A 16,045-nucleotide genomic window follows, 5' to 3' on the forward strand; every position below is an offset into this window, starting at 1 on the left:
AAATTTTAAATATATATTTGCTCTGTTTTGCTATATATTTGCAAAATAAAGGCAATTGCATACATTAGGAATGCATGACAGAGTAAAAATATATTGTAAATCTAAAGAAGAAAACATGTATGCTTGGATATAGTATATTACAATGCAGGATTATAAACATGTTTTCATCCTAATATGTACAAAATGATATTCCTAATTTTCAAGTTAAACTATTTTTATAGCAATATTATTCTGTCCTCTGAAGTGAATTATCAAAAGGAAAAAAAAAAAACCATGGCATGTATGTATGTTGCATTTACAGTATGTACAGGGATGTTATCTCTTACTATACAATATATATAAATAACTTAAATAGCATATGCTTTCTGTATTTTATATCCTAGATTTGTAATATATAACACAGTCATTTATAAATTGTCTTCCAAGATTCTTAACCCACCTTGATGTAACCCCAAGATACAGATAATAAATAGTTTGCTTCAGGCATTTTGGAAAACTCCACAACAGAATCAACAAATCCCTTATGAAGAATTCACAGGTCAGGTAGAGGAATTCCACAAGAACAAGGATGTCCCAGTTTTCCGGTCAATTAAAAGCTTAATATTCATAAAAGCCAAAGACTTGAAAAAACATGGTATTTGCTAATCCAAGCCAAAGCCAAGCTTTGCATTCGATCTCTGCAGAAGAGCTGTATGTGGGTTTATTTGCTGGCAGAACAGGAATAATGAAATCAGGGATTGCACGAAGAAGCAAGAACTAATCCAAATGCATTCAGTTAGATGGCTTGAAGCACTTATGAATTATGAATCGTCCTGGCTGCTTAGCTGGCTGACGGGGGTCCCCACTCCAGATTAGTCTGGCTCAGCTGCGCTATGCAGGGAAGAAATGATGGTTGTTTTTTGAGGGGTTTGCCAGCTATAGCAATACAGCCATGTTTTTTCAAAAGGAAGATTAAAATGGAGGAAGCCCTGTGCATATTTAAATAAGTCAAAAGTAGGCAGCAGCCTCCTGATCTCAATCTCTGCATATGTTTTAAAATCCTCCTCATTTCAGAGACAGACGCTTTTCAGTACAAATGTTCACAGAGATTTTTTAAAACAGGATTGCTAACTCCTTCCATAGTAACCCTGATTTTGATTTACATTTCAGATCTCTAGCAAGATAAAGGGAACTGGGAATGTTTTCTGATGATAAATTATCAATATCTATATATTTTACCTCTGTTACAACCATAAGCACATTCATAGACCTTAACCCTATAATATGTGTCTACAAAGCACAATTTAAAATTTCAATCAATTGCTTTAAATTACTACATGAATGCATTCACAATCCCTTTTTATAGATTTAATCAGAATTTTCATTGACGTTTAAGGTTGCAATGCAATTAATTTATTAGAAAACAATCTGTTCTGTCAGTGAGAAATCATAGGAAAACCACAATTTACTGTGTATGTGATGTAAATCAGAGTAAGAATTCACTAGTGACTATAAAGATTCAAACTGCTTTAGGATTTTATTGCTGTCTTTTTGTCTGTATGATGTCACACAGGATTCCTAAAATAAAAGTGAAATTTTAGGTTTGAAATTATTTCTGTTCTCTGACTGCTTTGAATAAGTGTTATCAGTGCTGATTGGGATGATGTCATATGACTTTCTCCATGTGTGTTAGGGGACATACATAGAGGGGAAGCCTACTGCTGTAATGTAATCCTCTGCCCCCACCAATATACAAGCGCTCAAGTACAGCGAGGAAAAAGAATATCACAGTAACATGGCAACAGTACCACATGATAATCTCCTTCCTTTACTGTGAGGCTTCCCTTCCAATTGTAATCAAGCATTGATAATAGCCGTGCTGCAAGAGTTCTAGCACTGTTCGAGAATTCTAACATTGTCTGAGAATTCTAGCACTGTTTGAGAATTCTAACACTGCTTAAGGAAAACAAAAGCTAGTTTCTAAAAGCTTTTAAAACACTGGCTTTAAAAAGAGAACCATGAGCAATTATACTATTTTGTGTGACATTTACAAGCCCAAAGAATCAAAATAACTGATTTTCCAGGTAACTGTTTTCAAACATCCACCTCTGGACTGCTAGACTGTGTTTTTGGTGAACACCGCACTAAATAAGAATTTCCAATGGCTTGCAATGGCTATATTTAATCCCTGATGGATTTAGTGAAATATAAAGTATTGTTCATTCATCGCATAGAAATATACTTAAATAAACTGAATTACTTTGTCATAATATGCCTATTTTCAGGGTACTACTCAGCAATCAAGTAGCACATACAGGGACGTCTTGCAATAGGTTTTGGTGCCCTGCTGGCCTATCCCACTGAAACTCGGTAATAAAAAAACAAAACATTTTTGTATGAAGTGTTGTTCTAGCCACGTCAGTCCCAAGATATCAGAGAGGCAAGGTGGGTGAGATAATATCTTTTACTGGATCAACTTCTCTTGGTGAAAGAGACAACCTTGCGAGCTTACACACAGCTCTGACCTGAAGAAGAGCTCTGTGCAAAGCTTCTTTCTCTCACCTACAGAAGTTGGTCCAGTAAAAAAACATTTTTTGAGCAGTTATGCAAAGGCCTCTTGTGGAAAGTCCACAGAGTGGAGACTCCATTTTAATCGGGGCAGTCTACCCAATGCTGCCAAACCAGGAGCCACAAGAGGCCTCTCGGTCACAGAAGCCCCACCCAGGCTGAAATGCCAGTGTGATGGATTGAGGTATGGAAGGGAGAATGAACAGCTTTGGGCTGCTGACAGAGATCTCTAGGGGTAGTTGTGGAATCAGGATGTCTCCCATGTTTATCGCAACTCTGCCTGGCACACATCACAGGTTTCCCTCTTTCTCTTTTAATACAGGAAACTTCCACCTATTATTCCACTAACTCCCTGTACTTCCCGCACACACACATACAAAGTCTGCACACCAAAGCTTGGGCTTTGCACCCACCCATAGGTCAGAACCTGCTCACAAAGCTTCTCTTCATCCTTTGCACACAAATAACCCCTGTTCCAAATGATCAACACTTGAGCAAATGAAAGTGTGAAATCTGTTTTTAATATTTTTCAGTTACTCAAGTCCAAGAACTGAGTAACTGTTGCCACTTCCCTTTTACCACGTAATGCCAGCATGGCAGAACTTTAGGCATTATTTGGTTGGGTTCCTTACCCTCACCATCTGTGATGCTTTATCTCTAGACAATCTGTCCACGTGTACCAATGTGTTCTCCAGACAGTAATGGGTTAGTTCATAAAATGTTCAACCACTTTAACTACTGAAGGTCAGATGAGTCCTCTATAATTGGTCTTAGACAGACAACCATTCCTGCAAATGTCCAAATCCTATTCCCCGCGGCGAATGAACAGCACCAAGGAACCCACTAATCAGAGTATAGCAAGAATCATCCACAATTGGGTGGGCTAGATGTGAAAGTAAAAGCACTGAAGATAGATCAGCTAACTGGCTACCACCCACAGCCAGATTATGTAGAGAAACAGATCAACACCCACAGAGCACAGGGTCTGAAAATGCCTGTTAGCAAGAAATGTGTATTTTTCACTTTAAAAGCGACTGGAGGCAGGGGTATTGTCACATGGCTTTAGGCAACTTTATGTGGTGTGTCAGTGTCACCGGTCTCTGGCACATGATCGGTTCACTCAGGAATATGTCATAAGATCCCGGCAAGGGGGAGGTGTGAATGATGCTTGATGTGAAGGTCAGGAATCCCAGAGCTGTGGGCATGCTGGGGAATTACTTTCAATTACTAAATCTCCTTTAAGATTCATGTCAGCTGAGAGAGGTTAAAGTCTCTTGATCCAAAATCAAGGAACTACCAAGCCAAAACTTGGGGGTTTTTTTATAGTTATAAACAAAAAAGTAAGGCATTAATGCACACTCGCCAATCTGTGTAATCACAATGAAAAGTAAAGCTCTCATAATGGAGGAGATGAGTTCTAGCTCAGTGCTTGAAAACTACACATTGGCCATAATCCAGCAAAGCATTTCAGCACATGCTTAATTTTAAGCATGGAAGGAGTCCCATAGACTTCAAGCATCAAGTTAAGCATGTTTTGAAGGATTTTACTGGATCAGGGCCTTTATCTATTCAAAAGAACCACCACAATCAGGTGATTGTAAAAATGATTTTCAAACAAAGTTGTGTCAACAGGATTTTATAGTATTTTGTACATATACAGAATTGTGCATTTCAGCTGAGGCGCTTAAAGCACTATGCAGACATTAAAAAATGTAGCCTGGCAGCACTGCTACCATAATGTAGAAAAGTACCAGGTATTATTATCCCCATTTTACAGATGGGAACTGAGGCACAAAATGATTAAATGACTTGCCCATGGTCACACAGGATGTCTATAGTAGAGAAGGGATAGAACCCAGATCTTTTGACTCTCATCTCTGAACTTTAACAAAACCATGCCTTTCCTCTGTTCATTCAGTAATAAGTAAACAAATCCCACCCTTCTTCAGGCTTATAATCAGCAACCTTTACATGACTGGTGAGCGGTACTGTAACACTGCTAAAAACACTACCATGATCAACTCCAGCCATGGCAATTATCATCCTCGTTACACAGAAGGAATTCTACATGCACTTTTCATGGTATCATTGCAATGTACTGTCTGAACATGGCTGGAATATGAATTTATTCATAGAATTTCCTCAATAATGTGACATAGTTAAAAATGTACAGCCCGGTGAGGCATGAGGATGACATTTAATAACACTTAAAAGCAATTACTACACATATAAACTGTTCGTTTTATGGGACTCTGGGTTTTTCTTGAGCTTCACTTGATGGCAAATGTTCCAGAGAGATTCTATTTTATTGTATGCCATTTGTGTGCAGTACCAGTCGGGAGAATGCATGTTGCTCCCTCTGCACAGAACAATGAATGATGTTATGTTAAAACCTCTGCAGTGGCTTCTCAGCTAAACCAATCTGACAGCAAAGGGTAAAAGCAATAGAATGTACACAAGCAATGAGAAAATGCCAATGGGTTTGTGTACTGCATGTTTTGTACAGCAAATTACACATTTCAGAGAATTAGTGAATGAATTTAGAGTGAATGCTGCATCCCTGCAATCAATAATAATAATACTTTGCATTTATACAGTGCCTTTCATCTGATCATCTCAATATATTTTACAGAGAAAGGCATTATTATCCCCATTTTATAAATGGGAACTGAGCCACAGAGAGGTGAAGTGACTTGGCCATGGTCACACAGGGAGTCAGTGGCAGAGTCAGGAATAGACCTTGGGGCTCCCTTTTCCATATCCCATGCCCTGATCAGCAGATAGTGCAATTCAAGTGTAGAGTTTAAAAAAGGAATACACATTATTTTTAATAGAAGTAAAATAAGGAAGAAAAGCCTACGGACCCCAAACAAACAAAGAATGCCTGATCTTCTGAACAACAAACAGTATTCTGAAAACATCTGGAGACTGGTTAGAAAAAGCAATCAGGTTGTGTGGAGTTTTCCTGTAATGACTAGAAAAGTAATTTCAAACAAATTAGCTCAGCCAGACACTGAATCATTCCTTGATTGATACTGGAACCACTTTTGAAGTATTCACTGGGGCACTGGAGCCCCAGTTTCGTATCAGAGTCTCGCTCTCTTTTTTTTGTTGATAATTCCTTTCATTATAATTCATTTAATACTCTTAGATGTTATTTTCACAAATAGTGAAACATCGTTAGTTTTACTTTATCTAAGATGTAAATCTTTGCTTCAGTCCTAGCCCTGTTAATGTTGACATGTTGCCTCTACCATAGGTGTGTGGTTTCCTTTCCTCTAAGGACAAGTTGGAAACTGCCCTAGGGAAATCTTTATGCAAGTGTACCAGGCCAAAAGCTCAAGGGGTGCCAGCTCTGGAAAGACTGTGTAAGGGAACTTCACTTCATCATCCCCACGAGGGGAGTAGCTACCAACGCGGGGAGTGCAGCTCCCAGCGCTGGTGCACTGTCTACACTGCCACTTTACAGCACTGAAACGTACTGCGCTCAGGGGTGGGGGGGGTGTTTTCACACCCCGGAGTGAGAACGTTTCAGCGCTGTAAAGTGCCAGTGTAGACAAGGCTGTAGTGTTCCTGCTCACAGGCTACAGTACTGAGCCTGGTGCATGTGGGGGGAGGGGGAAAAGGTGCACCTCCCTAACATCTTCCTCCTGGTAAGTCAGTTGAACAAAATAATGCTCTGGCTTTCTACGGACGAAGTAAATTTCCTGCTCATGCCAGAAGGTCAAACAAAGACCCACCCCCAGATTCACACACCCCTTTTTTTGATTTTCCAACCCAGTGCTTCTTCTCAAGGTAACCCCATTATTATTACTGCTCTTCAGACAACCACATCATAGGTGTGCACAATGCATTACAGAGACAATAAAGACACAGGGCCAGATCCTCAGCTGGTGTAAATCAGCACAGCACAATGAAGCGACACCAATTTGCTTCAAGCTACAATCTGGCCCAGTGGATGAAAAACTAAAAACATTTACAGACGTTAAAGGCAACTACAGGAAAAAAGAACTGCTATGATATTGTAATGCCTTTGCTTGGAATGTGTATACAGAAAGTGGGTGCTCCCCACCCTTTGTCTTAATGAAACAGTTTAGTTGCAAACCTCCGGTGTCTAAAAATGTTTATAAACTGCACTGCCCTCGTGACCCAACCTTCTGACACAAATACCATCTTATATTCTTCACTTTGCCACTGTTTCTTAGAAGTCCTCAGAACAAAAGGTAGGAGAGAATTCTTACCTACAAGGATATCATTAGTGTTTGTATGGTTTCTCCTTGTTTCCTCTCCTCTCCCCCTTCCCCCCCCAGCCCAGCCGATAAATGCAACAGGGCCAAGTCATGATCAACTTAATCATGCTCCTAACCCCAGGGGTCAGCAACCTTTCAGAAGTGGTGTGCCGAGTCTTCATTTATTCAACTCTAATGTAAGGTTTCGCGTGCCAGTAATACATATTAATGTTTTTAGAAGGTCTCTTTCTATAAGTCTATAATATATAACTAAACTATTGTTGTATGTAAAGTAAATAAGGTTTTTAAAATGTTTAAGAAGCTTCATTTAAATTAAATTAAAATGCAGAGCCCCCCGGACCAGTGGCCAGGACCTGGGCAGTGTGAGTGCCACTGAAAATCAGCTCGTGTGCCGCCTTTGGCACGCGTGCCATAGGTTGCCTACCCCTGGTTCTAACCACTTCTGGTATCAAGGCACAATTCATTCCTGGTGTAATTCCATTCATTTCTATTTTACCTGGGAAGAATTTGGCATTCAATATTTAAAATCTAGCAGGTTACACAGAAATTTACCAGTGTAATGGGAATTAAGGCCCAATTCTGAAAACATTTATACACACAAGGGAAATGACTCCTCAGATGTATAAGTATTTGCAGGATCAGGCCACAGGGGCACGTATCCGTGTGCACTTTGAACATTCAGTTACGGTGTTTGTGGCAGGCGTGTGCTATAGCAGATTTTTTAAGTTAGATAAACCAGTATTTGAAACTAGAACAGATATTAACGAACACTTGGTCTCCTCTTCCAGAGCTGGGTATTTAAATCTCATAGGTGTCTAATCCTTAAGCAGTGTTTTTGCCTGAGTGAGAGCTGAATGAGGATTTCAGGATACTGTCCCAACTGTCAACATGAAAGCAAAACTCCCAAGAGCAGCAGATGAGACAAAATGTGGGTTGGTAATTCTCACAATGGGCAGAAAAGCAGGTAACTGCTAGTACATGATTTTCCTTTCTTTCTTTTTTTTTAAAGAGTTATTATATAAAAGGTAATTTCCTAATATTCTGGCTCCCCTCAAACCTATATGAACTTTGAAGCACTGTTCATTTTGGCCTATTTTGAGTCTGCCAAGCCAATACTCCTTGAAAGAAGTTCTTTCTTCAGTCTGAGGAATAACAAAATTTTATCTTCAGTTTTCCTCATATTTCATCATTTACAGAATGGATTTAATCAGAAACGATTAGTTTGCAACTGTTCCTGTTACTTCAAAATTTCAGTTTGTGTATTTTCTTTTCTTCCTCACTCTCACTAAGAGTGATGAGAAGCTGATTTTAAATATAAATTTAACAGTAAAAATAATAAAGCTTTTTCAATTAATTTGGTTAATCAGTTCAAAAGAAGAGAGCTTTTGATAGGTAATTTCCATTATTTTAGTGACTAGAGTCAGTAAACATATTATATTCAGCCATCAGTCTTTTTTTCATTTCAGTGCTTTTGCAACTCTTTCTTTCCTCCCCGCTCCAATCAAGTTATGATGTGCTAGAAGCTACTTTTAACAAGATGCAAAACATTGAGGATTTTTGTTTTCTCTTTTGTTTGTTTTTTAATCATAAACAAACTTTGAGCCATGAAATTTCTCGTTCTATGTCAAGAGAAAATTGCTTTATCCTTCGTACATTCAAGCAAATACTTAAAAAAGAATAATTTCATGGCAGACTTGTTTACACAATTTTATTATGACGATTTAAAAATACATAATAAATTCAAAGCGCAACTCCTAAAGAAAAAGTTGCTATAAATCAGTTATGGTAAGTGACTCCTCCCTTAAAGTAATAACATCACTCTGATCTAGATAAGACTAATATTAATGTTTTACTGGTAAAATTTGCTGTTCCCTTTAAAGAATCAGAACCATGAAGTGTGTGTGTATTTCTAGCTCATTTCCAGATAATTGAAAATGAAAATATGCGAACACATAATAAAAAAAGCTGGAACACTGCAAGAATCAGAACCTGCCTTGAAGAAAGAAAGAAAGAAAGAAAGAAAGATTCTAGATCATTTCCAGATAATTGAAAGCTGAAATATGCAAACGCATAATAACAGGGTTAGAACAAGATCCTGCATAGTGAATGTACTGTGAATTATCATTGCTTAGAAGAGAGTCTGAATTTCCCTATTCACATGCGAAGCTTGGGGCTCATGTTACTCACCTCATGAGAATTGGGTGGGTCTAAGGGAAAAAAAACCCCTATCAACTGATGTTGACGAAAAAGTAAGGTCATGGCAAAACCACCATTTTGACTTCCCTGAAAACAAATGTGTCATGTGTTTATAAGGTGCACATGCATGAGACTTTGCTGGCACATTAAGAAAGTACATGCCATTCCTGCAGGGCTAAATCTGCTTAAAGGCTTCCTCCAGTTGAAGACAAGTCCTATAAAACATCTACTGCCTATGAATACAAATGGCAGATGCATTCTGTCCGTGCTTTCATAGCTGATTGGTATCATACAGGATTTTTGTTGGACTATTAGCATGTCTTTTGATTAGCATAAAAGCAAAAGCATTGATAAGATTTATAATTTCATTCTGTGTATCATTAGAAGGAATACACTGAATATTTGTGCAGATAAAACACAATGTTAATATAGCACAACACGTCTGATTATAAACTTCAGTTTTATTTGGGTGGATATTTGGGTCAGTTTCTGTTTCATCTGAATCATTTTGCCCTTCCCTATCTGTAAAAACACTTGTTTCAGGATAATGAATAGAAACAACCACAGCTTGCTTCAGCATGTTAGCTTAGTGCTTTGTATTGGTTACCTGACTCACTAACTTACCACAGCAACCTTTGACAGGATGTCTGACGCCAAAATTATTTATCTACCAAAATCTGCTGGGGCCTGATTTCTCAGCAAGACAAGAGTACAACAAAAATCCCTAATGATATCTCAAATGAAGATTACTATCTATTGTGTTATCTACAGCATCCATCCATGGTAAGTGCTTCTTACCATGTAAAAGAAAACATTGAACACAACTGAGCACTTCTCAGTAGAATGGGTGTTTTAAAAGAACATATTTGAAATGGTCATGTGTTCTAACCAAAAGCATGACCCTGCACCCACTGAAGTTAATAGCAAAATTCATCCTGACTTTAGTGGCAACAAAATTAGGCTATAAATTAATAGCACCTCTCCTAGGAAAACTGGTTGTCCACAATTTGGGGGGAATTAATTATAGTTGTCTAACCTCACTCCAATGTGATAAGTTTAGATTAAAATTATAAATGGGAAAAGTCCTTTTTTTAACTACAGACTAAACATCTTGCTTTCCAAAGGCATTTTTAGAGAGTTCTACAGGTGTAAAGTGTTCTCAGAAATTAACTGGAAGCTTGGCTCAGAAAATGAAAAACAAAGATCAGGAAACAAAAGAAAGATCAGTACCAGTCTGAACTGAATGACAGGAAGCAACAGCAAAATATAATTAGATGACTAAAGCAAGCAGACTACAGGCATAAAATGTCTTAATTAAAGAAAGGCCTGATACACCTAACAATATCTATAGCCTTGAGAGAAACCAGTGCTCCAGAAGGCAGAAGGTCTTATACCAAAATGTCTGATCAGTCATACCTATGAAAGCCACACCGAGAAAGCCACTTGTGCCAAAGGAAGCTGACCAAGTTAGTAGGAAGAGCCCACGATAGAAACCACAAACCAAATAACCACCCCCGCTCTTCATTAGCTATTTATGAAGCTGCCCATTTGGAGAGGATGGTGCATGCTAGTGAATTCCCTGCCTCCCACACTGCACTACTCTCAAAACTCAGGACCTTTAATCCCTAAGCCTGCAGTGGTGAAAATGGAATATAGTAGGGGTCTTAATGCTTGATTGCCAGAGTGTTCTCAGCCTCCCTCAGTGTCCAATTAACAGATGTATTCAGGCTTCATGGCTCTTTTTGTTGTCTCATTAAACAATGCATTTAGACAGGAAGGGGCTTAAAGCTTTTTTCCAAAGTCACTCCCAAGAGTGGGACTGGGGAGAACGACACTTATCTTTTAGGTGATTTTGCCTCAGTTGGATCCTACATCTTTAGAAAGAAGACTAAAGAGGCAAGTGTGTTTATCATTTAACAAAGGGAGTGTGAGAATGAGAAAGCTACTGTTGTGAAATGTATATACCTAGCATTTAAATTACATTGAAATCTGTGATTCATATCCTGAAGTCTTTATTTAAGCAACTTCACAGGGCTTTCATAAGGTAGGAAAACTAGCTCTGGGAAATTAAAATAATTCTGAACCCTGAAATGGCTTTTCCTAGATGTGCATAATGAGAAAAACTGGCAACTCTTAAACAGCAAAAGTCTGTTTGCTTTATAAGATGAGGCATAACGTGTAAATAAAGCCCAGTAAGACATGGCTTTGTATCTCTGAAAATACTGTATGAAAAACAGTGGCAGCTGGTCCTCCCAAAATGAAAATGCACCTAATGCAGCCATCTAAAAACATATGGAATGTACTAATGAATGTAAATACATTGTAATGAAAAATCATTCTAATACAGAACTAGGCAAATAATTTGCGGAATATCTGTGTGTGCAGTATTTGCCCAGCTGTGCTACAATGGGTTGGTTTTTTTTTTAAACATACAGCAGAGGCCCTCTAGTGAGAGCAGTCTCTATCTGAGCGTGCCTCCCAAACTGCCTCGTTTTCCTTTTGATAACCCAACACCACTATGTTTCATGTGTGCCCTACTGAGAGCTAGCTTGGGACTTCCATGTGAGAAGGGAACCCAACGGGCAGAACATGTGTGAAGAGTTGGCATTGATTGGTGGTATGTTTGTGAATGTGATGAGAAATGAAATTCCTTCTAACACTGCTAAATTCCATGTTTGGCACCACAATGAGCTCAAACAAAGAGTCCCCAAAGGTACACAATACCAAAAAGAGTATCAACATTACCACCAACTGGAGAGGGAGACGGAGGGAGAGGAGGAATATTGGTGAAAGATTCCTACTTGAAACAAAGAACAAATCCCTAAATACTGTTAAGTTTCCCAAATGTCTCTCTCATTTTTAAAATGTTCATTTTGCTTCTTTTCCCCCTCATTTTTCTGAGCATTATCACTGTCTTGCTGGTTTTACACAGGCAAACTGAAATGGCAGTTTTGATGAAGAGTTTAGAGGGGCCTGTCTCTCTCACGCATATTGGGCAAGCCAGGAGTACCTCCACTGAAGCCAATTGACTTACACCAGTATAAAATTGGTGTGAGACCAGAATCAGGGCTTAGGGTCTGGGCCCAAGTTGGACCAGGAACTGAACTTCTCCAAAGATCAAAGATCCCGCCTTTTCTAAAGGCAAAAGAACTACCAATCACAGTCCCCCCCAAACCAAAGATTTTGCTTAGAAATTACACAAATCCTTACTGATTCTGTTCCATGTCCAGCTACCTCACTTCATTCCCATTCAGGCAAGGCCTCTCGCCTTTTAACAATTATTCACTTTTTAGCCTTGCCCTCAAATAATTATTCACCTTTTGAACCTGCCCTTGAGCAATTATTTGCTTAAGACACACCCTAAACCAGCATGACTGAACTGTCTGGAGAATGAAGAAGTTCAAAATAGTCAAGCCACCACAAAAGGTCAAACCTAATGGGCAGTGGCCCGTGTTGGAGACAGTGGGGAATCATACCAACAAAGGAGGTCTCCTGGGGATTGAGGATGTTATTTGGAAACTGGCTAGGCTCTAGTGCTGGCAAGGCCAAAGCATCAGATTGTCAAACTTACATGCGGAGTATTAAATACGTACAATTGTTCCTCTAGACTGTTAACACTGTATTTTTGAGGCAGAATAATCAACTTTGATTATAATTATTCACTTCAGAGAACAAAGGAGTGAGGGAAGAGGATTTCAGGGTATGGGATTAATTCTCCTGTGAGCCTGGGGCTATTTGATTTTGTGAGGTCCTTGTATACAAGTCTTTTTCCTGGGAGGGAGTTTGGTGCAGGAGGGGGTGGGGAGTCTGGGAGGGAGTTTGGGTGCAGGAGGGGGATTCTGATCTGGGGCGGGGGGTTGGGGTGGAGGAAGGAGTGCGAGGTGCAGGCTCTGGGAGGGAGTTTGGGTGCAGGAAGGGGATTCTGATCTGGGGCGGGGGGTTGGGGTGGAGAAGAGGGTGTGAGGTGCAGGCTCTGTCCAGGAGGCGCTTACCACAGGCGGCTCCCAGCTGGCAGCACAGCAGGGCTCAGGCAGGCTGCCTGCCTGCCAGCCATAGCCCCATGCTGCTCCCGGAAGCGGCTGGCTCCTAGCAGGTCTCTGTGGCCCCAGGGTGGGAGGGGGACAGTGTGTTCCGTGCGCTGCCTGTGCCCACAAGCGCCATCCCTGTAGTTCCCATTGCCTGGTTTCCAGCACACAGACACACATACACAGGTTTGGGTCAATTGCAGTTTTGTTTCAATAATTTCTGAAATGTTTTGTTTTGTTTTGACCATTTTTTTAAACTCTAAGTAGCTTAATTTTTTAAATGAAAACTTGTTATGAACCAGAAAACCAGATTTTTTTCTTTTGAAAATGTCAAAATATTTTGTTTCCACAATTTCAAAACTTTTTTTAGTTGAAAAAAATCATCGGAAATGATCCATTCTCATGGGGAAAAAATCCATTTGGACAAATTAGCATTTTCTGACAAAAAAAAGTTTTGTTGAAAAATTCCCAACCAGTTCTAGTCCCTGCCCTGCTCTGGCTGCACTAAAATCCTGGATCCAATACTCCCAAATCTTGGATTGTTCAAAATCTGGATCTCAGATGTAATGTTTGTAATTTGCACTTTTATCTTCAGAAAATGCAGTGCCTATTTTCCCTGTACTAGATCAAGGCATTCTTTCTAAACCTGAATCAGAAGACTGAAGTTCAAACCTACATCAAATGAATAGTCCCCACCCTCAGGTGTAAACAGCCTCTATCACATTTTGCATCAAGCATAATGATTTAACAACTCAGGCTAATTCCAAAAACTGTAAATTCAAGAATCACCTAACAGCATTAGGGTATGTTTGCATCATACTTTACAAGGGCGCCAAGCGTTTCAGAATGCATTTAAGATCTTTAATGATAATTACAATACACTTCTAATGGCTGTTGAAGATCAGTTAACTCGCACTTCATGAGTTCTCCCAAACGCTTAGTTACTGTCTTTGTTTCCGTAATGACGGTCGCTGAACAGCTGCAGCCGATAGAGGGGAATACCAAATAACCCATCAGGAACTGATGTGCGGAATTCCATGAATCATACCTACTTAACTCTGCTTATAAAAACAAAAGACATGGAAGTCTCTTTGTCTTGCTAACTGTTGCTTAACTTTACAAGCCTTTCTTTGTAAGCCAATTGGCTGTTTTAAAGCATATTAAACAAAGGAAATTACAGTAAAGTAACCAAAAGACTAAACAATTTGGCACCAGTTAAGGGAAACAGCACGTACGAAGTGGGCAAGATTGAGTGCTGGCAGACTCACAAAACAGATGCAAATGTGGAAGCTGTGCAGCAAGGCACATAGACCCTTGGCATGCTGCCCTGAGCAATGTTAAACTGCTTGATGTGGACTGCCAGAGTTTACATTAGTGCCCTCAGATTTATTTAGCCACTGTCTCCTGGCAGTTAGGTGTGGGCTTGCTGATCTCTCTCGGTTTGGTTTGGTTTTTGTTTGATTGGTGGAACACCCTTTGAAATAGCGGTGAAGTGGAAGAGTCATGTTTATGCCAGGGGTTCTCTTGCAAAATAACAAAGACAATGGCTTGGTGAGCGGTCTCGCTAGCAAATACCTATGTATACAGTGATGGTCAAAAATGTTATCTGCCTGCAGGATTTAATTCTGCTCCTTACACACACATCTCCTGGAGACTTCTTTAACAGCTGACATTTCTAAATCCAGGTGAGACAAATTGCAAGGAGTTATATTACAGTATGTCTAGCAGCACTGAGCCATATCATCAATGTTAAGGCTCCCTTAACTTCCATCACATTACAGGTATTACTAAGTTTCAAAGCCAGTGTGTCAACAAGGAAGACCCGGTGATGTTACCAAAGTAGGTATATACAAAATTCAAACTGTTTCTGCAAATAATGAATTACATTATTCATAGGGCTCGCTGGGAACTTTTGGATTAAATGTTTTTGGCTGGACAATGCCCAGTTGTCAAAATGGAAACTTTTCATGGAAACACATTGGATCCAGCAACACTTTCACTGGGAAGATCTCTCAGGTGCAGGGTGGAATTTCTGGCCTAGAGCAGGGTGAGGATAGCCAACATCCAAGTGGTGACGGCAATTCAATCACCTGGGTGTGGTAGACAGGCTCAAGTCCCTGCTCTCCCTGATTCAGACTAGGGACTAGAAACTGGGTCTCCCACATGTGAACCCCTAACCACCAGTCTAATGGCTGTTCTGCACTGGGGCTGTCACGGATTTTGACCAGAAATTCCATCCAGGGCCTGAAGAACCTACCCAAAACCAACAGAGAAGGGGCTATGCCTGATTTAGAGCAGGGACTTGAACATGGGTCTCCCACATCCAGGCCCAGCAACTATGATTTTAGACAAAACGGAGCTGACTCTAAAGTCTGGTGGTTAGGACTCTTGCCCAGGGCATGGGAGACTGAGGTTCAGGTCTCTCTCCTCTGATCACTGGAGCGTAACTTAGCTATTTTGGGGTAGTCTCATGCACTCTCACTTTTCTGGGGAAAAATCTGGAAGGAACAGAATCAGTTGTCAAAACCTTTTTTGGTGAAACAGATTTTACTTTCCAGCCAGCCTTTATCATCTATCACCTGCAAAGTTGCACAGTCTGGGTGCAGAGGCTCTGAATACTGGCTTCAAAAACTGCTGTGCTATTCAGGGGATCCTGCACTTATAAGTGGATGGACTCCGTGATGTAAAAGGTCTTTTCCAGCCCTAGCTTCTATGACCTTAAGGCCTTAGAAAACCATCAAGCTGGGAGTTGGAGAACTAGAAGACACATGGTAGGTCAGCTGGGGAATTATTTACCCAACGCTTTATGATTTGAGGATGCACCGGGCTTGTGTCCACCAGTCTTGCACCGTAGAGCCCAAATGCTCCAGGGGCCTGTGATTCTGTCTCTACGGAAGATGAGTCTGTAGACAGCTGCATAATGCCAAATGCAGCAGTAGGGGGCTGCTATATCAGGAAGCCCATGACTCACAAAGCTCCAGGGACGACTCAGTATCTGCCTAGGCAGTGAACTGGATAGGCCACTAA

The 16,045-nt window shown here is 40.1% G+C and overlaps 1 protein-coding gene and 1 long non-coding RNA gene across 15 annotated transcripts in view; one reads left to right on the top strand and one right to left on the bottom strand.

The window, feature by feature from the left end:
• The window catches only part of PDE4B (phosphodiesterase 4B), a 366,632-nt gene that overhangs the window by 15,226 nt on the left and 335,361 nt on the right, over positions 1-16,045 (bottom strand). Inside the window, exon 1 of one of the 12 annotated variants that reach the window (XM_039484830.1) lies at positions 440-621. The exons of the other annotated variants lie outside the window; for them this stretch is intronic. Coding sequence (XP_039340764.1) covers positions 440-487 — 48 coding nt within the window. The 5' untranslated portion in view covers positions 488-621. Of the gene's footprint in view, positions 1-439; positions 622-16,045 lie in introns of those variants that run through there. 12 annotated transcript variants of the gene reach the window in all.
• The window catches only part of LOC120370328, a 41,675-nt gene continuing 27,553 nt past the window's right edge, over positions 1,924-16,045 (top strand). The window contains exons 1-4 of one of the 3 annotated variants that reach the window (XR_005583705.1): positions 1,924-2,063; positions 2,265-2,349; positions 7,586-7,761; positions 8,678-9,945. This is a non-coding gene — a long non-coding RNA (uncharacterized LOC120370328). Of the gene's footprint in view, positions 2,064-2,264; positions 2,350-7,585; positions 7,762-8,677; positions 9,946-16,045 lie in introns of those variants that run through there. The other 2 variants (XR_005583704.1, XR_005583703.1) reach the window with 2 other exon arrangements.

The sequence above is a fragment of the Mauremys reevesii genome, linkage group 8 (assembly GCF_016161935.1).
Source record: "Mauremys reevesii isolate NIE-2019 linkage group 8, ASM1616193v1, whole genome shotgun sequence".
Lineage (NCBI taxonomy): Eukaryota > Metazoa > Chordata > Testudines > Geoemydidae > Mauremys > Mauremys reevesii.